The sequence below is a fragment of the Anopheles moucheti genome, chromosome 2 (genome assembly GCF_943734755.1).
Source record: "Anopheles moucheti chromosome 2, idAnoMoucSN_F20_07, whole genome shotgun sequence".
NCBI lineage: Eukaryota > Metazoa > Arthropoda > Insecta > Diptera > Culicidae > Anopheles > Anopheles moucheti.
The window spans coordinates 37,838,564-37,860,562 of record NC_069140.1 but is presented as its reverse complement, the minus strand read 5'-3'; the positions used below and the strand labels follow the sequence as shown (position 1 = coordinate 37,860,562).

Below are 21,999 nucleotides of genomic sequence, written 5' to 3'. Positions count from 1 at the left end.
TGTTTTGGCTATTATGCAATATGAATATATTACACATGATTAGTAATTTCGTCAAGAATAAGACCAATAGGGACAAATGGAATAATATTATAAAAGAATGTTTGCAATCCTGCAGACCCGGTGGAAAAGATACAGCATCATGATTACACCTGCCTTTGTAATAGGGCTGTGCACTACTTTCTTTCAAATAAAAGCTTGCCTCGTGCAACCGCAGTGCTAAAACACGCTACCTGCAAAACGTACATGTATTTTTGATTCATTCTATTTCATTTCATTTCTATTTTAAGCCAACAACTGTGTGCATTGATATAGCTCATGTTGGTAACTTGTGCGTTGTTTTGGCTATTATGCAATATGAATATATTACACATGATTAGTAATTTCGTCAAGGATGAGACCAATAGGGACAAATCGAATAATATTATAAAAGAATGTTTGCAATCCTGCAGACCCGGTGGAAGAGATACAGCATCATGAGTATACATGCCTGTGTAATAGGGCAGTGCACTCCTTTCTTTCAAATAAAAGCTTGCCTCGTGCCACCGCAGTGCTAAAACACGCTACCTGCAAAACGTACATGTATTTTTGATTCATTCTATTTCATTTTATTTCTATTTTAAGCCAACAACTGTGTGCATTGATATAGCTCATGTTGGTAACTTGTGCGTTGTTTTGGCTATTATGCAATATGAATATATTACACATGATTAGTCATTTCGTCAAGAATAAGACCAATAGGGACAAATGGAATAATATTATAAAAGAATGTTTGCAATCCTGCAGACCCGGTGGAAAAGATACAGCATCATGATTACACCTGCCTTTGTAATAGGGCTGTGCACTACTTTCTTTCAAATAAAAGCTTGCCTCGTGCAACCGCAGTGCTAAAACACGCTACCTGCAAAACGTACATGTATTTTTGATTAATTCTATTTCATTTCATTTCTATTTTAAGCCAACAACTGTGTGCATTGATATAGCTCATGTTGGTAACTTGTGCGTTGTTTTGGCTATTATGCAATATGAATATATTACACATGATTAGTAATTTCGTCAAGGATGAGACCAATAGGGACAAATCGAATAATATTATAAAAGAATGTTTGCAATCCTGCAGACCCGGTGGAAGAGATACAGCATCATGATTACACCTGCCTTTGTAATAGGGCAATGCACTCCTTTCTTTCAAATAAAAGCTTGCCTCGTGCCACCGCAGTGCTAAAACACGCTACCTGCAAAACGTACATGTATTTTTGATTCATTCTATTTCATTTTATTTCTATTTTAAGCCAACAACTGTGTGCATTGATATAGCTCATGTTGGTAACTTGTGCGTTGTTTTGGCTATTATGCAATATGAATATATTACACATGATTAGTCATTTCGTCAAGAATAAGACCAATAGGGACAAATGGAATAATATTATAAAAGAATGTTTGCAATCCTGCAGACCCGGTGGAAAAGATACAGCATCATGATTACACCTGCCTTTGTAATAGGGCTGTGCACTACTTTCTTTCAAATAAAAGCTTGCCTCGTGCAACCGCAGTGCTAAAACACGCTACCTGCAAAACGTACATGTATTTTTGATTAATTCTATTTCATTTCATTTCTATTTTAAGCCAACAACTGTGTGCATTGATATAGCTCATGTTGGTAACTTGTGCGTTGTTTTGGCTATCATGCCATATGAATATATTACACATGATTAGTAATTTCGTCAAGGATGAGACCAATAGGGACAAATCGAATAATATTATAAAAGAATGTTTGCAATCCTGCAGACCCGGTGGAAGAGATACAGCATCATGAGTATACATGCCTGTGTAATAGGGCAGTGCACTCCTTTCTTTCAAATAAAAGCTTGCCTCGTGCCACCGCAGTGCTAAAACACGCTACCTGCAAAACGTACATGTATTTTTGATTCATTCTATTTCATTTTATTTCTATTTTAAGCCAACAACTGTGTGCATTGATATAGCTCATGTTGGTAACTTGTGCGTTGTTTTGGCTATCATGCCATATGAATATATTACACATGATTAGTAATTTCGTCAAGGATGAGACCAATAGGGACAAATCGAATAATATTATAAAAGAATGTTTGCAATCCTGCAGACCCGGTGGAAGAGATACAGCATCATGATTACACCTGCCTTTGTAATAGGGCTGTGCACTCCTTTCTTTCAAATAAAAGCTTGCCTCGTGCCACCGCAGTGCTAAAACACGCTACCTGCAAAACGTACATGTATTTCATTTCATTTCTATTTTAAGCCAACACCTGTGTGCATTGCTATAGCTGATGTTGGTACCTGGTGCGTTGTTTTCTCGAGACAAAGACAAGAAGACAAAGAAGAAGACCATCAAGCTCGTGTAAACAACACCAAGCGAAAGATAAACAGTTAAATAAACGTATTTTTGTCGATATTATTTTAAAATACGGTTGTTTTCTTGATAGAAATATCATTCAGAAGACTTTCCCGAAACTATTCAAATATATTGAGTAGCTGCATCACCTTCATGAGCTGATACCGATTCTAAATAGGATCGCAAGTAGTGAAGCAGACGGCTTGAAAGATCCTTCTACAGAATGATTGTGTTTTAAACAGGATAGCTGGTATAAACAAGAACGAGGACAGGATCCCGAACTACAACTGTGTTGCCTTATTCCTGTGTAGACACACCCAGCGATAGTTCCAGCACCACATCGCAATGCTTTTTTGTCGGAATAGTTTCTCTAAACGCCATCAACCCTCGGAGTACGAATCTGTTTTTACATGTTTAATTTGTGTAGCTGATAGTATTGTTTATTGTGTAATATAGTGTATTGTATTGTGTAAAATACATGTACGTTTTGCAGGTAGCGTGTTTTAGCACTGCGGTTGCACGAGGCAAGCTTTTATTTGAAAGAAAGGAGTGCACAGCCCTATTACAAAGGCAGGTGTAATCATGATGCTGTATCTCTTCCACCGGGTCTGCAGGATTGCAAACATTCTTTTATAATATTATTCCATTTGTCCCTATTGGTCTTATTCTTGACGAAATGACTAATCATGTGTAATATATTCATATTGCATAATAGCCAAAACAACGCACAAGTTACCAACATGAGCTATATCAATGCACACAGTTGTTGGCTTAAAATAGAAATGAAATGAAATAGAATTAATCAAAAATACATGTACGTTTTGCAGGTAGCGTGTTTTAGCACTGCGGTGGCACGAGGCAAGCTTTTATTTGAAAGAAAGGAGTGCACTGCCCTATTACAAAGGCAGGTGTAATCATGATGCTGTATCTCTTCCACCGGGTCTGCAGGATTGCAAACATTCTTTTATAATATTATTCGATTTGTCCCTATTGGTCTTATTCTTGACGAAATGACTAATCATGTGTAATATATTCATATAGCATAATAGCCAAAACAACGCACAAGTTACCAATATCAGCAATAGCAATGCACACTGTTGTTGGCTTAAAATAGAAATCAAATGAAATACATGTACGTTTTGCAGGTAGCGTGTTTTAGCACTGCGGTTGCACGAGGCAAGCTTTTATTTGAAAGAAAGGAGTGCACTGCCCTATTACAAAGGCAGGTGTAATCATGATGCTGTATCTCTTCCACCGGGTCTGCAGGATTGCAAACATTCTTTTATAATATTATTCGATTTGTCCCTATTGGTCTTATCCTTGACGAAATGACTTTTTTGTAATACAGGAACGATGACACACCTGCGTTACTTCGGTTTGCAAAACATTAAACATTTTCTAATCCTCGGTTAGTTGATATCACATCATGGATATGTTTCTAACCTATTGCCGATTCGAAGCAGTTTTTCGAAGGAGAAAGGTTTTCCAGAAAGGTTCGAAGGAGAAAGTCAGATGGTAAAATGGCATCATCGGAAGCGTTTACCGTATCTGAAACGATTCACAATTATCGCGCTGTGTTTATCTAAAACAATATAAAGAAAACACTTTTTCCGTGGCCAAGGTCAAAGGTGATAAATACAGGCACTCCCCGAGATACGCTATTATAGCGGACCGCTATAACCCGGGAAAAACCGCGTAACTCGAATTTCCGAGTAAGTCGAATCCTGGTGCGATTTCGTTTATACCTCAAAGTCACCGAGTCGACTTACTTCTCTGCATTTAATTTATGCAGCGAATCAGGCGATTTTTAGAAACATTACATTAAAATAAGTTAAAAACAAATGTTTTATTTGACATAGAAGGTATTTTCGACCAATTTTTCACCATTTTGCTTAATTTTTGTGCTATAAACCTGCTCAGCTATCAAATTTCCAAAAACCGCGTATCTCCGAATCCGCGAATAAGAGGATCCGCGTTTCTCGGGGACTGCCTGTACATCAAACGCGATTTGTTGATGAAGAAATACAACAGCAATACGTTTTCCACTTCTTTGCACTATTGTTGCTTTTCTTGCTCTACAGTCGTCTTCCAAACAACACAGACGCATAGGACAATTCAATAAAGCGCTGGAAACATTTGCACATTCAGCCATACACAAGTTCAATTCTATAAATAGCTAGCAGCTTGCATATTAGGACTATTGTAGGGTTTAACTGGGGAAATATAACTGAAGGAAAAAAGCGGCACAAAAATAATTTTTGCTGCGGCACAACTTTTTGTACAGCGGTTGATGTTTTGTGCCGCCATGACAGTTGGTCGGATGAGTTGGTCCAAAACGGCACATGAAAAGACGTCTTTTCATGTGCCGTTTTGGAGCTTGGGATGACAGCCAGAACAACGCACAAGGTACCAACATCAGCAATAGCAATGCACACAGTCGTTGGCTTTAATCAAAAAATTGTTGAAAAATCGTCCGATTGTGCATAAAACTTGTACGATAAATTATGCAATACCCTGTAAGTACAATTTAACGTTGAATTTTCACTTAATATGCCGTACAAACGATTTTGAAACAAATGAACTTGCTAACTAGTAGTATAAACACAAAGAATCGGTCTTTTGGCAGATTCTTTGCAGCCTGGGATTTTAATCATTTTTGTGTGGTTTAAAACCCAAGCTCCAAACGTCACACGAAAGGGCGCCCGAAATTGCTCCCGCAGGGCGCCCGAAATTGGTACCGTCGGGCGCCCGAATAACGATGGCTAAGGCAGGTTTTGACATTTGCAGTAGCCAAAAAATTGGCAACGCTGCCAAAAACAAAATTTTCGGTTCCATCCTGCCCCTCTCCCACCATTCCCTACCAGTTCTTTTTTTCTTCTATGCATCCCCCAATCATTTTACTGTCTATATTTAGAATCGAACTCGTATTGTATGTGTTTGAATCTCTAATGTGTTATGTATTTGTCTTTTACGTCTGTGTTGAATTGGGGGCTAATATAGGGCTATAAAAGCACCCATGATGGAGTCAAGCGAAATATGCACTGCTGTGTATGTCTTCGTCATGAATTTGCGCTAGATGCACCAAATTGATGGTGCAGTTAAAGGTCGGTATGTATTTTGGTTTCGTTGAAGCCTCGGCCTCAGCGAAAAGTGTTTCCTGAATTTAATGAAGGTATAAATAGTCTCTATTTTACATGCATTTTCGGACACTGATTCCAATGGAACAGCATCATCATTACCGTCATCAAACCGTCATGAGTTTGTCTCGTCTTGTTTTCGTGTGATCGTAGCGTAAACTATTGTGAATACATCAGAGGGGCAAATATAATATAACAAGAGTTCTGCTTGCAACCAAACGTGCGATAATAATTTACCTTTCATGACAAAAAATATCACATGCACATTCATAGGTCGGATGCGGTGATGAAAATTGTAACCCATTTTAACCACTGTGAGATGGCACTGGAGCTGTTGTGCGATGTAAAAGGATCATCTAAAGGTTAAGGACCCTCTTCTAGTACAAGATGGACCTGAATCATGGTAAAAAAGCACGTTCATTTCTTTCATTCCTTTGGTTCTGCCGGCAGCATGATCATGACGGTGGTACCGGTTGCACGAACATGACGGTGATAAATGTGCGAATAACGCTTTTTTCGCTATGGTAGCAGATGCAGAAGACTCCTCATTGTTATTTTCTGCATGTAAACAACTGCATTTTATATAATTGCAGATAAAACTCGTTCGTTTCTGCAGCGGCTTCACTCGTGTTGTTTATGTGTGCTTCTTCTTCTTCTTCTTCTTCTTCTTGATGACGGTGTGACACCCAATATGCTGCCCAAGGTACCAACATCAACAATAGCAATGCCCCCGAAGGTGGGCTAAAACTTGCAAAATGTTGAAAAATCGTCTGAATGTTAATAAAACGTATTGGAAAATTAGGTAAAATCTTCTTAAAGTCATATCAGATAAAATTGCTGACCATAATGCAGTAAAATGCCTTAAAAACACGTGCACTCTTAGACTCTGTAGCGTAAATCGACAATGTTAGCCCGTCCGGCTGTCTTTTGCATGCTGGGAAAGCCTTTCTAAAACTGGGAAAGGTAAATAACTTTCTGTGTAACTACTAACGTAAATTTAAGCTTATTCGCTCCTAAAAATGGCACTGTGGAATCAAAGAAATTTAAATCCACCAGTAGTATTAAACGCTCCATGCAAATCGAAACACGTCAAGGAAGGTAAAATAGTTTTGCACGACCTCTGTGCCCGAATCACTAGCTACCACTTGTTTCTTTTCCATTCCAGATATTTGCACCCTTATAAAAACGAGCGAAAGCATGCTAAACTATTATTCAACGCTAAGCACGTTTGAAAAAGCGGCTGCATATCATTCGCGTTTCTGCAACCGTTGGAAAAATCGTCTGCGCAACATGCACGGATTTCAGATCATGCGTCGGCTTAATCAAATGCTGATTCGCATCAAAAATATGGATTTGGTGCGCATAATAATGGATTTCCATGGTTTCCTGCCAGAGTCGAGCTACATCGAACGGGAGGTGAACCTTCCCATACGTTCCAATCTGGAGCATCTGCTGGTAAAAATGCAGGGACTGTGCAAGATGCTGTTACGTGTCGTTTACCTTACCAAGGAAGCCGCACGCTACCATTTGAAGCAAATAGCGCGAGGGTTTTTGTTCCATATGTACTCTATGTTCCTGGGACTGATGGGTGAGCTGTGGCTGTTTGCCCGCGCTGTCTGTAAACGGACGGTGCTGTTTTATGGTGAGCTGTATCCGGCACTGCTTATTTTGCCCGAAACCAAAAGGAAATGGTTACCTGAGGGATATGAACTTTCCGCTAGTTTGGCGACCTGGCTCGGGGAGGAATATGAACGAGAAGTTCTACACAGTGGTGAAACAAAAGAGACCTTAGATCTGGGAGTAAATTCGAACATTTTCACCCTACTGCAGCATCACTCTAAAGACGATGAAGAAAATTTATTAACGCGCATGGAAAAAGAAGCTGGAACACAGGGTGACGATGCACAGAACCAATCATCGTTTAGCTCCGTGCCGAAAGCGATGCTATTGCAAAGTTTACGTTCTGATACCGGTGAGCTGGTACAGAGGACGGACAGTACCGCGGCACATGATTTCGATATCAGCCGCTTGAATCACATACGGTCAAAGTTTCACGTGCAGCAGTTTCTCATACAGGAGCGTACCCAGCGAACAGACAACCCAACGGAGGCGATAACGCACGGTATATCGGAGACCCACTTTGGAGACTTCAATGTGCGGTTAATGATGAAGTTCAATGAACTATCGTCTGCTGAGTTTGTAAAATACTTTAAGGAACAATTGGTACAGTTGATTAGAATGGTTGATTGAATTGAATAAAGCTAATCCTTTTCATTAACTTTAACTTATATATATATATTCTTTGTAAATTTTGATAAGGCTATGTTAATATAGATGAAATAGTATGTTAATAAGGACCAGTTAAGAATGATCAAGCGTAAAAGCTTTAAAAATACATCAGCCGCACTGAGTATCGTCCAATACACAAACCAACTTCACGGCAGACACATGCAGTTGCGACGGGTAGTTGCGTTTCTGTAAGAAAAAGTACAAACAAACAAACATAAACCAATGACCATATTGCTCTAATCATACATTTTAAAAAGGATCTACGCCTACCTTTACGAACGCTTTGAAATTTTTTCCACCGTCCGACGTAACGCAGGAAACTTCCTGTCCGGTTACATCGATCGGTCGACGAGCGACTAACTTTAAGCTTACATCCAGCACCGAAATCGCATTCTCCACACTTTTGATCCATTTTTTACTGTCCCTCTGTATGCCGTACGGATCGTCGATTTCGTCCAGGGGTTCAGATTTAATTTTCGTCTCGTCGAATGAAGGGTCGCTTATTTCTAAGCCATCCATCGTCGACGCTAGCCATCCTATCGAGGATTGATGTATTGGCTTAATAAATTCACGGTAACTTTTTCGCATCGAATCGTCACTAGCGTTTCGATTTTGTATTCCGACCGAACGAGACAATGATGCATCAGAAGATACGATCGATGTTTTTGAAAGATTATTGGGAGGTACGACATCGATAGAAGCAGACTGTTTTGCTTTGCGTTGATTTGCAGCACGTCGCTTCTGTGTCGTCAATAAATCGTCGAAGCAGAATAAACTCTCTTCTGCGACAGGAGTGTTTCTACTGTTCCGACTTGCGACTGTGTTCTCTTCTGCGACAGGAGTGTTTTTACTGTTCCGACTTGCGACTGTGTTGGTTGTTGGTGTTTTTTCTTTATTTGTCTCCATGTGTCGTTTCTTTCGTGGAGCCAACTCATTGAACATTAGCATGTCGTCATCGTCCAGGTCTAGATTAGCGGAACGTTGAGCTTTGGCTGGTTCAATACCCGTTCGCACTGACCGTTCCATCAGGTTGCGTTTGACTGCACGGAATCCACTTGCTTGCAAAGCATGTGACACCGCTGAATCAGTTGTAGGTTGCGTTTCGGGAACATGCAACTCACTGCTCTGGCGCTCTGTTTCAGTTAGCTTGGAATCGACCACTGGCGAATAGCTTACGCTTTTAACCGGACTAGCATTTCTACGGCGACGTTTCGGTATATTATAATCATCGCGGTCCGTTAAATGTTCTTTGACCGTTAAAGCTTCTTCGTTTATCCGTTTGGACTTGCGCCTTTCTTCCGGTATATTTTTGTTGAAAGATTCAGCTTTTGGAATCACGAATGATGAAGTAGAGCGGGAGGAACTACTGATGGTGGTCTTACTGTTTACCGAAGCATTTTGTTGTTTAACTTCGGTATGGAGTTCTGTTTCCGGGATGGTGTGGATTTCCGCCATATTTGTACGCTTCCCATCCATACTCTCCGTCTGTTGTTCCGTGCTTTTGGCCAACGTATCACCATCACCACCCACAGAACTGCAGCATTCCTCGACGTTAAACGCAAAGTTGTACTCCGAATTGCAGTACTTTTCCGTCGAGCAGAATATGAGCGCCAATCCGATTTCCATATCCGGCACCATGCGACGTCCATACGACGCTAAGTACTGGGACATTGTCTCGAACGATTGAGACTGCGACTGAGTAGTGCTGGATGAGTTCAGTCTAATGGCAACGACGTTCGGCTTTAAAAAGCGAGATTTAACAATTTTCTCACTCTTTGCACACAAACAAACGCCACCGGCTATTTTGACAATGTTCTCGAACTGGCGAAACTGAACGGTGTTGAAAAAGATGAATTCCTTTCCCTTGAAAAGATCGCTCCGAGTAGCATTAGGGTGAAACAGTTGTGGTTCATTTCTCATGTAAGGCTCTGTACACACCGGTACGAAATCTTTTTCCGATGGCAGTGCTTTACCATGGGCGATACAATCCCTGTCGATGGTTTGGAATAGTTCTGGCTTAACAATCGGTACCTGCCCGACCAAGCATTGGAGGAATTTCGTAGTGATGGTAATCGTGGGCATTATCAGGTGCGTTACCTCTTCGGTATACTTGGACACTAATTCGGCACCAATCTTGTGTAGGATCGTTTTTAGCTCATCGTCCATAATTAGTGTTGAAGTAAGACACTGGAAATCCACCTTTCCTACCAGCCAGATACTTCCACATCGGCCGAATCGTATCTTGTCACCAGGTTTCAGTGCCGTAGCTTGTTCCTTCGAAATGGGGACAGTTTTTGCAATGTTGTCATTCACGTACGATCCGTACCGAGATCCTGTATCGGTTAGGTTTAGTACGTTCTTGTACGGCTGCAGCATGGCATGATTGCGACTGATCGATTCATCTCCGGTTATTATAAGATCCGTGCCAGTACGGCCCACCGTATGACCGGCGGGTTGCGATACCAGGTAGTATACGTGTTCTGGAAGCCACAATAGCTTGGTTTGGTGATTCACACATTATGACGCTGAGTACAAGTACTTACGTGTTTTAGAATTTGTTAAGTACCACATGTTTACGCACTTGTACCAAAACTTTTTTTTTCAAAAAAACATTGGACAATGTCTTCCGAAAACCCTACAAGCTTCTTGAAGTGAAATAAATTTGTGCGCCTATACTTTGACAGTTGTGACAATTGGTTGGATAGGGGTTTTCATTGCTATACGGTCGGCGGTCTTTTACAAGGAGAAAAATAAATCATTTTTGAATAAAAAAAAATCGGATTTTTATAGGGTATCTATTAACAATCAGTTCAAATATGCTGAGCTCAATAAGTTAAATGCACAACTGCAGTTGTACATAATTTAACACTTCAACTGTTTTCGCTTGAAATCGTATGCTTGTTCGGGTATTTTGCAGAAATCTCTACGGTACCAACCAACCCTGCATCGCACATTGAGCAATAGTCGAATGTCAAACAGGTGTTTTCATGAGGTGGCGTAAAGAGCGAAAAGCTGGAAGGCAAATGTGAATTGTTCGTGCATTGTTCGATAATTTCCGACCAGCTGATTATGCTAGATTAGTGCATATATCTTCCGTGCGTTACTAAGTGCAAGTGTAACCGGTAGGCTCTCATAAACTGCACGCCACTCGTGCAACGTGTGGTGTTATCAGGAGACGATCGCGACAACAAAACGCGGAACGAATTACCTCAGCGTACCTCTCCTTCAAGTCATATCCGATTCGAACGACGACGGTGAAGCAAACATCATGCTCCGACTGGCGGTTACATCACGGCAGCTCTGCCAACAACTCATCCGGACGGAAGTGGCAATTGGGTTTCCTAGCCTGGGACATTCCTCAACCAAGATTTCCGCGTTCGCCAGCGCCAGACGGATGGCACACACGCACGGGATTAACAGTGCAAGATCGTTGTCCACATCACAGCCAAAGCTGCAAAGTGAAGAGTAAGTGCGTGTGTGATTGCTGATTAGATTCATGTTTAGCAAACCATATGCCTTGGGGATGTATATATTATACTTCGATTAACCCCGTCGTCGGAGTGGTAATCAGCAGCAACAAGCATTAGGACGGGTTGAAGTTACATCCGCCTTCGTAGTCACTTCCTAAGTGTGGTTTACCGCCTTCGATCACAACCGAATGGGGCCTTTCTTTTGGTTCGCAAAAGTGAAAGTTTTTACGGAGTTTGAGAGGGATGTGTAAGTTGTTCGCGAGTAGTGTCCCGAGCAACAGTTTGTTTGGGGAACGGTGCAAGAATCACCGTAGCCACAACCTTATCAATTTGATCAATTTGTTGCAATCGAGCTAATTTAATGAAGCAAATTTTTGTTTTATTTTTAGCTGTGCATCCATTCGAAGATATCATATCAAGGAAGTAGAAAAATTATCACTCGTACACATGAACATTGGATGACCTGTAGTGTGATAGAATGATACTGCTAAATTGTTATCAGATGAGTTAAATATATATAGTCTATTGCATTATCTGTCTGCCTTTGTGGTGGTAGATACTGTCGGAGTTGTGATATCTGGGTATGATGCATTGTTTAATTGAAGGATAAAAATCGTCAATATAAAAACAATAATTTACCAAGCACTACCAATTTACCGAAGTTTCTTTTAAATCACATTATCTTGTCCAAGATTTATTAGCGTAGCTCCAAGAAATGCAGTAAAAACGAAAGACACACTACTTCATAGAAAAACTAATTGTTTAATCTATATATTTTATTTTTTAGGGTGGAAGTAACCTTCGTTCGAGCGAATGGCGAACGAGTGAAGGCAAAGGGCAAGGTTGGAGACTCGCTGCTGGACGTTATTGTCAACAACAATATCGACTTTGAAGGGTTCGGTGCGTGCGAAGGCACCCTAACGTGTTCCACCTGCCATCTAATCTTCGCGAAACCGGACTACGACCGGTTGCCGGAAAAACCAAGCGACGAGGAGCTGGATATGCTGGATTTAGCCTATGAACTGACCGACACATCGCGTCTCGGTTGTCAAATCACGCTCTCGAAAGAGCTGCAGGGGCTGGAAGTTCGCGTACCAGCCACAATCAATGATGCCCGAAGTTAATTTTTGCAGCTGTTTGCTTCCGAGTCGCCTTCTGTGCAATTGAACAAAGCCAGGAACAAACGCACACAGCTTGGGACCTTCGGTTTAGGTCAGTTTTTGTTTTCATTTCATGCTAGTTCAAAGGCGCCTCTGCGTACCAATTAGTCTTATTTTTCATTCGATACATGTTCCTTCCAGTTGTAAATATGACCAGCAATGCCAACAGTTTGACCTCCGTTCCATGTTATATGGTTAGTTTTATAATGTACCAAACCGATTAAATCGAGCCGTATGCGATAAATAATTCACGAGGTGCTTGATCCACGCACGTATGTTTTATTCATCTAAATCTTTAGTGTTGCTCATCCCATCCCCGATGCAACGTTGTTGTTTAAGATGCAGTATTTGTTAAATGTTTATTCGATCGAGGTTCTATGTGGAAACGAAACAGAACAAACGGCTTACCAGGTGTACCGTGCACGAAATCACGAAAGGAAAAAGCAATCAAACGCATAGAATATCTGGGATACATGTTCAGTGCGCCTTAATAAAGGGTGTTACAATACATGCAAACACAGATTAAATTGTGCTGTAAATAAAACATTACGCAAAAATTGCAAATTATTGTGCAAAGGGAAACAATGTGAAACATTCAGCGGAATAGCTTTTATTTGGGTAGACAAAATAAAGTTGTTAAAAATGTACGAAAAAAAGAGTTTTAATTGTTTGTAATTTTTTTCAACTTTTTTGTATTAATATATAAAGCTTAAAAAATGATTAGCAAGGTTTATTTGACTGTTTCGATTTTCAATGGATCGAACGTAGCGAACAGGAAGTAATATCAATAGTTTTGTTTTTTTAAATAATAAACTTCTATGGAAATCTAATGAGGCATCCACGGAATAGTAACCAAACTGATTAAAAAAGGAGGTGCAGCACTAAAATATTAAATAACGCTAGCTTAAAGTAATGTTACATGGCCATTACGGCGTTAGATATCGCCTAAAGGATATTCCCCATAATACTACAATATCGAAAAAGAAAAAAAGAGAAAGGTCTGGACATTACATTAGCCCGTGAACAGTTTAGAGGTCTCCTGCAGCAGAGCTCTTGTAGCTCTGGATAAGTAAGTAAATGTGTGATCGTCGGTACATTAAAAATCTGTGTCTTTAACCATTTCCAAGGCAAAGTAAATTTATCTTTTAACGAAATCATTTCAAATGTACGTTGCTTCGTGCTGCAACGGGGAATCATTCTATTCGCTAATTAAATATTTATCTTGCTCTGCTAATTGCCATCTCTCACCTTGAATCAGACACGTTCAAGATAAACAGTGAATTCCTATTCGGAAGCTGCCGTTTGTACCGTCGTAGATACAGCAAAAAATGAAGCACACTATTTAGAAAAGTGTTTAGGCCTTATACCGGTCGTTAGGTTGAACAGGCCGAGAAGAGCGATCGCGTACATTATCATAACGAGTGCATTTCTTTTTCACTTCGCCCACCACCCTATACCCATTGTATGCCAATTCGATGGGCACAGGCTGCGAAATGTGAAGCGTCTCGATCGTTCCGCGGCGTTGAATGAATTCAGTGCGGTATAATGCACGTCCGGTGCAAGAAAGTATGAAACAAAAACAAAGTGGTGCATTTCGGAATATCCGGCAGGTCGCTAGGGTTACATTCGGACGAAGGGTAATAGTGTGCATAGAAAGATGCCGTTGATTAACCATATCTTCATCAGTCCATCTGACTATTTTATAATGGTGCAACCGGGTAAGTTAATGGCCGGTGGGCGTTTATAATTCGGTTACTTTTCATTTACGGTCACACTTTCTCCCATATCACGAGCCGATCTTCTTGGCGATTTACCATGCACTTTTGTCAGCTATTAAAGCCACGTGAGTTGCCCGCCGAGGGGTTTAGTTCGATGCGGTTAAACTTTTATGGTTTGCAATCCGTATGCAATTTAATAAATAGTGTTATTTAGCCAAATTAATACACGTACATGATGAAGGTCGAACGTTACATTGCACCAGTTTAACGTGTTATGAACGTTATGGAAAGTACCACTACCGTACACTGCTGCACATGCACACCATATGCGATGCATTTCCAGGTCTGAAAATTTCCATTCACTTTCGCCAACGAAACTGATCAACTTCCTAATCCTTCCAAATGAAGCACTAACTCAAAACGGCAATAGGCAACAAAATCGTGGCATGTAACGGGCTAATAATTTTTCGATACGATCAGGTTGGTTGCCAGCATCCGAAGACTCGCGGTGGACGGAGCAGATATACAAATATTTAGCCTCCGATGTGCGTAAATTTAAGTTTCATGTCCTGCGGCAACAAAACGAACCAAACTGGTTGCTTCAACGGGTCTCATCCGAGCACCTAATATTGATGCTGTTCCAACTTTCGGTCGCCAATGCCAATGGTGATGGTTTGGTTGGATCGTGTGGTGCGGTTGGAAATTTAGAGAGTAAACATGGTTCGGACCAAACAGAAACTAGAAACAGGGCACACCGTTGGGCTGTTTGGTGGATGGTATTGCGTTCTGTATGAAGCTCACCGGTATTTCAAAAACATCTGTGTAGCACATGGTTATGTGGGTGTTTTGTAGGAGATTAGATGACATATCTTTTTCGGAAACTTCGGGGTTTTTTTAACTGAAGAAATCCTTTCAAAAGTAGCATAAGAGGGAGAATCGGTAAAACATAATACATGGTATTAATGGTGCAATCAGGCGAACCGCATGTACCAAGGGACAAAGGGAGAAGGGAAATTAACTGGCCAGAGGGAAAGGATACATCGTTGGTCAGCAATGAGAAAGGTGGAAGATGCTACACGGAAAAACTAAACATTGTTGAATGACAAAATCCTTCCCGATCTTCACTAATCATTCTTAAACCGGTCTAGAGTATACGCGGCTGAAACACAGGGACAGATAGCGATGGGGAAGCAATTATCGACACTGTTGCGCATACCGTGATGGAAAGCTGTGTTTTTTTTCAAAGATTTAAGTACGTGTCAAGGCCATGGGATACATTTGCCTTCCAATCAATCATGTTTCAGGTTTATCAGTGTGTGCAGTTAATGACATACTTATACCAAAAGTTACTATTTATAAATATTTTATTTTTTCTATTTATAAATCGGCCCTTTTAAACGTTAAACCCTTGTGAACATAACAGATATCATAAACAATTGCTCACAATTTTGCTTTCTAGGGTGAAAAGATTCTTCAAAAACTTCCCAAAGAGTCCAGGTTGTAACACGAAAGTGAGCTTATCCGTTGTTGACGATAGGCGAAGGTTTATTAGCCAAGTATGTCTCACGTAAGTGACAACTTTCGTTCGACTGCGAAGCTGGTTTTTGAAACTGGTGGTCAAGGCCAGTCTTCCAAGTTCCGCCCGAACCACGAGCAGTTAGAGTGTGCTACGTGAAAGCCTTTCTCATCACAGATTTTCGTCACCTCGTTTACGAGAGGGAATAGCAGTGAGGCAAGTAGTATCTGGGTAACATGGAGTCCGTTTATTGACCTGAGTTTTGTTTTACTTCTTCCATTACTGCAATGGTGGATATTTTTAGGTATTTCGTTTAATTTATGCTCCATTTTAGCGCCAGTATTAGGGTTATTTGTAGCGGATTGAAGCGTTTCATTCAATACCGTAAATCCACGGTATTAAACTCAGGTTATGATATATTTTTATATTTTTTTTAGCACTTGCTTGTTACGAAAATTCACCTGAACATTAAAGTTATGACTTAATTTTTCTTTTATTTAGCTTACCATGGATGGGTTGGTCTTACAGTTGACCTGTAATTTGTGTTGTGCTAGATTCTCATTTAACACATAATTAGGGATTGATAGCATTTTCTGGAAGCTTTAAGTTTCACAAATATTTGCTCAAAATTTCTACTTAATACCAACAAATAACGGCAAACTTAAAGAGCAAACTGATCTCCATACACAAACTGCGAACCTTCAAGGTTTGAACGTAATTTTCTCAAGACATCGTTTGGCATATCGGAATTCAGAATACCTCGAATATATGTTAAATAATGACTTTTGTCATGTATTTTATTAGTACTTATTGAGAGAATTTTTAAGCAGCACGTTATATTATCATTTTAGGACGAAAATAGTTTTTACATCTCTAAACGATCACCATTCGGTCATTAATTAGAAATTAAAAAAATGCGGTACGACACGTACTATATTCAACTGATCTTTTTTATAGAATGTTTTCAAACTTTTGGATTCTAACAATATTTTGGACGAAATTTCAGTAATTTCTTCATTGCTTGAAAGATTACAATCTTAAACGGAAATACATTCCATCTAAAATATAAGGCAGCTTTTCCTGAAATATTTGTCAAAAGTTGCAATTTTTCGATCTTTCTTAGTGCAGATCTCTCCTTGGGCATAAGCTTTGGTTTCATTGATATATTATTGAACATGATTCTGAATGCCAATAAGAAGAGAAAATCCGATAAACCCACAAATCACCTTCCAAGATCCGGTCTGGATCGATGATAGCACACCGGTTCATTTACGGCGAAAGGAAGGTCGTTTTGTTGTGCCTCACCTTCAGAATCTCTTCTCCATGTCCTCTTTTTCACGGGATGAGTTCCAACGTTTGTTTCGCTTCGGTTTGCTGCCATTATTACTAGCTTCATTGTTTTTATTGGCGTTTCGTCGCGACCACCGGGGTTCGCTGTCAGTCGATCACCCAAGTCACACCGGGCGGTACCGGTCCGAAAACACCCGGCAAAGATAATTGGGAAGTTTAACATGACAACAATGCTGACCATAATGATCTCCGCTTACCACGGGCCTATGAAAGTTCGGCACACGGCACGGCACGGTGGGAAACGATGACGAAAGATTTCTTTCTCGATGAAGGAAAATCTCTGTGGCGGTTTACCAAATTTTGCACGAACCAAGTGCATGGAAAGTGTTCACTTTCGGCCGTGCAAGTGTCGAGCTGAAGAAGAGGGTGGAGGTAGCGGTGAGAGGTGGTTGGGGTGGTGAAAACAAAGCGATTTAATTTTATGTCCTCTGATAACAAGGCAAACCCGTACCGCCGGTGAGTTGAATTGCCATAAATGCCGCCACTACTGCTAGCACAGGAGGATCGAGCAACATATGATGCGATTCCCTTTAATCTTTGCTGTGTGGAAACTACCGCCGAGTGGAAAATTGGGGTGGAACACGGTTAACGGGTAATTTAATTTAATTTGAATTCTTTCACATTTTCGATCCAATAACGATCATGCTTAGGAAGTAGCGTTTTTGCAATGCGAAAGAAAAAAAAGGATATAGAAAAGGGTTTTGTACTGTTAAACGCATGGATATTTATTATTATTTGGTTTGATATATTGGTGCCGAGGGACACACAGGCACACGCAAAGCTTGTCGTACATTTTAATTATTAACTAAGTAATTAACTACCTTACTTACTTACGTCGCGTTTCTTCACAATCCAATCCATAAAATCGTGCGTGAGTCATCGTGAAAAGTGATACTATTATCCAGTGGTAAAATTCACTATTAACAAAGGTAAAACTTTTCGACCCACTAACAAATCATCCAAAAATGAGGTGAAATTGCTAAGTACTCAAAGGAAATACCTGTCCAAAGCAGCTTTGTCGTGGGAGCTCTATACTTCCAAGTACACTCACACAGACTTCTGCCATCGATAATTTCTTTTACAATTACCGTTCCCATTGCCTTATTTGAATATGAGGACGAATTTAGCATGCGGTGTCGTATGACGAACCGCGTACGAAAGTTTGACCTGTTTCCTTTCCTTTCTTCCGACGCACTTCGACCAAAACACGGAGTAATCCCATCTGGCAACATCATACCCGGTTGGTGATGATCATCATCCGCAATGACATCAGCGCGTACGATGTCAGCAAGAAATGTCGGTCGCCCGAACGAAAGGAAGAGTCAATTCTATCGGCGACTGTTTCTCCCGCATACTGCCACAGCGACCCCGCCACAAATTCTCTTCTCCAGCCCAGTGCGTGTTTGACCATCTTCATGCAGCATCGTCCAAAGTATGTTACGTGTGCTATGCTGGTTGAAAAAAACAAATAGTACATAGCTGCATTGTTCTTCAGCACATCTAAAAACTCTCTCGCCAACATACCTACGGGCTATCATGGCGTTTACAGAAAGGGTGGTGTTAGGTCAGCGAACTAAAGTGAAATCGTACGCACCGAAGTTACATCCGGATGTACACGAATGGTGGCTGGGCCGCGATGATCGATTTCGATTGATTGTTACATTTGGGATGCTTCTGTTTTTTCCCTCCCGGCGGTGTACTGATCACGCCATCCGTCTTCCACAGGGTACGGAAGCAGCAAGGTAAACAAGAGAATCCAATCGAACCGGAACGTAATCGTTGCAAGAAACATCATACACCTACCCGGAGAAGGGCACATCATTTGCCGATTATTGGAGGTTTTTCCCTTGTTTTATTACGTTGCGTCTTCGCATGAAGTAGGATCGGAACGTGTTGTGATGTTTGATGATGTTCCATAAGCAACACAATTTAATTAATTTTTCATTTAAATTGCTTCATTGAGCAGCGACTGTGTACATCGAGTCGTAACTATTATAAAATAATAAACCTACAAAAACAAAAAGGTTTCTCCGCAGCATAGGAAATCATCTTCTTTAGTCTCGAAAAACATTCATCTACTTATCTAATATATCTAGCCAGACAAACTTTGTCAATTGTTACGATCGAAATGGTAGCGACAACCCCACGCGGGAACTTGAACAACGCGACACCTTGCAGCAAAAATGCGTTCCAATTGTTTTATGTCGAGTGTGCAACCACTCTGTTAATCTTACACCTTCTGCCCACGGTTGGAATCGGGTCCCCTTTCGCTTCCTTGGAAAGGAATTTATAACCGTCTCGAGGACCGTGTCCACCGCTAGTTACTGATCTGTGAGTCTTTCCCGGTGGAGGTGACGTATACTTTCACCGGGTTGGGAATGTGCGCGAGCAGGAAACACACTGGGGAAGTGATATTAAACAAACCAACAAAACAATAACAACCCAGTGCTGAGGAAGTGCGATATAAAATGCCATTGTTACATTTTTATCGATGTTTTGTTGGGGCCTGTAGCACCATCACCCTATTTATGTGATTTCGTTTAGTAAAACATTTTTTTTCGATTGTTTTGCTGCGGTTGTTATGCATTATGTTAATATTTTTAATACTATTATCGTAAGCACGGCAACGAACGCGCCTCATAGATTAGCTAAACGTTTATTTTTCGCAATTGTATTCAATGCTATGCCTTCTGGTAAAGCTGCTCCAATGTTTCAATTGGTAAGAGGAAGACTTTCAAATCCGTAACATCGTCTTTTGTTGACAGTTGTGGCCTCCTGTGCAAATTTCAATTTGGTTACGTTTTATCAACCCCAACAAAGCGCTTTGTGTTTCTTCATGGACGACAAGATGGTAGCATAGTGGCTTTAGCGCGTCCAAGACAGTTTTAAACAGCGAATTGTTACGAAACTAGCAACACCGAGCAGGAAGTAATCTGGAATCGGGGGCTCTAAGCATTGAACATCACTGGCCTAACATCGCGTAACGCGTAATCGCCGGCTGTATGAGCTTCTTCATGGCCTCCGCCTCCAAATTGGTTAACATTGTGTCTGTTTGCGTATGGGTTTGTGCGAATGATCAGCATTGGTTTTTCTTTAACTCTGATGGCTCCACCATGCAGAGGCAAAATTGGGTATAAATTGCGTGCGAGCTAACGAGGTATCGATTAAAAAATTTTTGCTGATTATTTGGCCAAGTCTTGCTTTGCTTGTTTTGCTGTTCGTTGATAAAACGCACGATCTTCGTATCGTGTTCATTGTGTTAAGTAACGAGATAGAGAAAATGATGAAATTTTGCTGAACGATCGAGTTACCGATTGCTGTACATAATTTGGTTTCTATGCAAATTTGGGAGCTGTTACAAAGTTGACGCGAATCAGTTGCAATGAAATATTTAATTTTATTTAACCATTACAAACGGGTTTAATATTATAGATAGATAGATAACAAAATTATACAAATATAAGCTTGCAGAATGATTTGCTTGTAACAACATGGAAATACTATAAAACTGTTTTCTTTTTTTTTAACTTATTTTTTAATATATGCTGCTTTGCAAAATAATAGTATAAGCTTTTGTTACTACATAAGATAAAGGTATGGGTTAGAGGGATGAAATCAAACAATCCAAGCAAACAATGCATTCAAAACAGTAGTGCCCTACAATGATACCTTTGTTGGTAATTTGTTTTCATTGAATGTTAGCTTTAAATAGCATGAATTTTTAGAAACCTAGAAACTATGACTTAGAAACCAGCATATTGTTTGGCACAGTTTGTAATAATTTAAAATGCGTGTATATATCGTTCACTATTCCTATCTGATATCAATTTCAAAGCTGCTGTATAGGTTAGTATTGTTGTCCATCTTTCTGGATCTTTTGTATCAATATTATCCAAAACATTATCCACTGTATCTGGTCAGGACTGGTGATAAAGTTGGTCAGATTCTTTGCGACTAGAATTTTCTTTTCGTCTTCCGTGAGCAGTAGCGTTAATCTGGAAAATATTAAGCTGCTGATGGTGTTGAAGGTCCAAGAAAGGCTTTAGTTAGTTTTAGAACAGTCACCAAATCATTCTTGCAATGACTGTTTATCGGAACTTTTTCCAAAAATCAGAAATTGAATATTTTGACAATTTTATCGATCCGTAGACTCAATTAAAATTATAAAACAAATTATAGAATTAAATTCCGACGAAATATTGTCCCCAGATAGCAAAAACTTGTTGTTATCAAATTTAAACGCAGTATATGAAGTTCTTTCAACAATAAAGAGATTTTCCTTGTTTTCGTCTTGAGTTTCGTTCACATTCCCGAGACTCTGTTTACCTAATTAAACGAAATTAATTGAGCAAACCAAAAACAGACCAACTGTATACACGGAACCGATATCACCTCGACGCCTTTAAAATTGCTTCCACAAACAGAACGATCCATTGCATCTCAAACAAGGATGCGTTTTTGAACGCGTAAATCCCACCACGAACGATGGCGTGCGATGGGTTGAAGATGACACCGTTTAGCGCACCGTTCGCAGGTGTGGAAAGCGTCAGCATACTGACCTTGATCGGCACCTGCAATACCGTGGCGATGGGTAGCAGCATAAAACATAGTACCGGCCAACGCCTCACACGAGACACACTGTGCGGTTGCATGCCAATGTTTGCTGTTTATACATGCACGTGCCTCAAACGGACCGGGGCGTTTGTGCGGGCCAGCATAACTGCGCCGCGATGCATCGACGTACATCGCTTTCGGGCTTCGTGTCGCGGTAGCATGGTTCGGTTAGCAATTGGTCCCTCCGAGGAGCTTGTGTGCGGAATGCTAACGTGCGGGCTAATCGATTGTTTGATTAACACAGTACCCCCTTTAGGCAGGCAAGTGTGAGATGGTTTGCTTTGCTCACGATTCACCGTCTTACCTAGATTCCGTACAGATCTTGGCGGATGCCATCCACTGCACTTGCAAGGATAGCAGCGGAAAGAAATTCGGTG

At 40.5% G+C, this 21,999-nt stretch overlaps 3 protein-coding genes across 4 annotated transcripts; 2 read left to right on the top strand and 1 right to left on the bottom strand.

The window, feature by feature from the left end:
• Window positions 1-6,461: 6,461 nt before the first annotated feature.
• LOC128310402 (uncharacterized) lies at window positions 6,462-7,784 on the top strand. Its single transcript, XM_053047032.1, has 2 exons — window positions 6,462-6,603; window positions 6,671-7,784. The coding sequence occupies exons 1-2, from the start codon at window positions 6,525-6,527 to the stop codon at window positions 7,753-7,755; spliced, it is 1,164 nt and encodes a 387-aa protein (XP_052902992.1). The 5' UTR covers window positions 6,462-6,524; the 3' UTR covers window positions 7,756-7,784.
• Window position 7,785: 1 nt separating this feature from the next.
• LOC128310400 (nibrin) lies at window positions 7,786-10,365 on the bottom strand. Its single transcript, XM_053047031.1, has 3 exons — window positions 10,338-10,365; window positions 8,065-10,274; window positions 7,786-7,980 (listed from the first exon to the last, which is right to left on the bottom strand). The coding sequence occupies exons 1-3, from the start codon at window positions 10,363-10,365 to the stop codon at window positions 7,903-7,905; spliced, it is 2,316 nt and encodes a 771-aa protein (XP_052902991.1). The 3' UTR covers window positions 7,786-7,902.
• Window positions 10,366-10,781: 416 nt separating this feature from the next.
• Window positions 10,782-13,066, top strand: LOC128310641 (adrenodoxin-like protein 2, mitochondrial). 2 transcript variants are annotated; one of them, XR_008288882.1, is made up of 3 exons: window positions 10,782-11,259; window positions 12,052-12,476; window positions 12,566-13,066. XR_008288882.1 is itself a non-coding variant. In XM_053047333.1 (2 exons), the coding sequence occupies exons 1-2, from the start codon at window positions 11,063-11,065 to the stop codon at window positions 12,386-12,388; spliced, it is 534 nt and encodes a 177-aa protein (XP_052903293.1). In that variant the 5' UTR covers window positions 10,782-11,062; the 3' UTR covers window positions 12,389-13,066. The 2 variants fall into 2 exon arrangements, 1 of the variants encoding a protein (XP_052903293.1); XM_053047333.1 differs by having other exon boundaries at window positions 12,052-13,066.
• The last annotated feature ends 8,933 nt before the right edge of the window (window positions 13,067-21,999 follow it).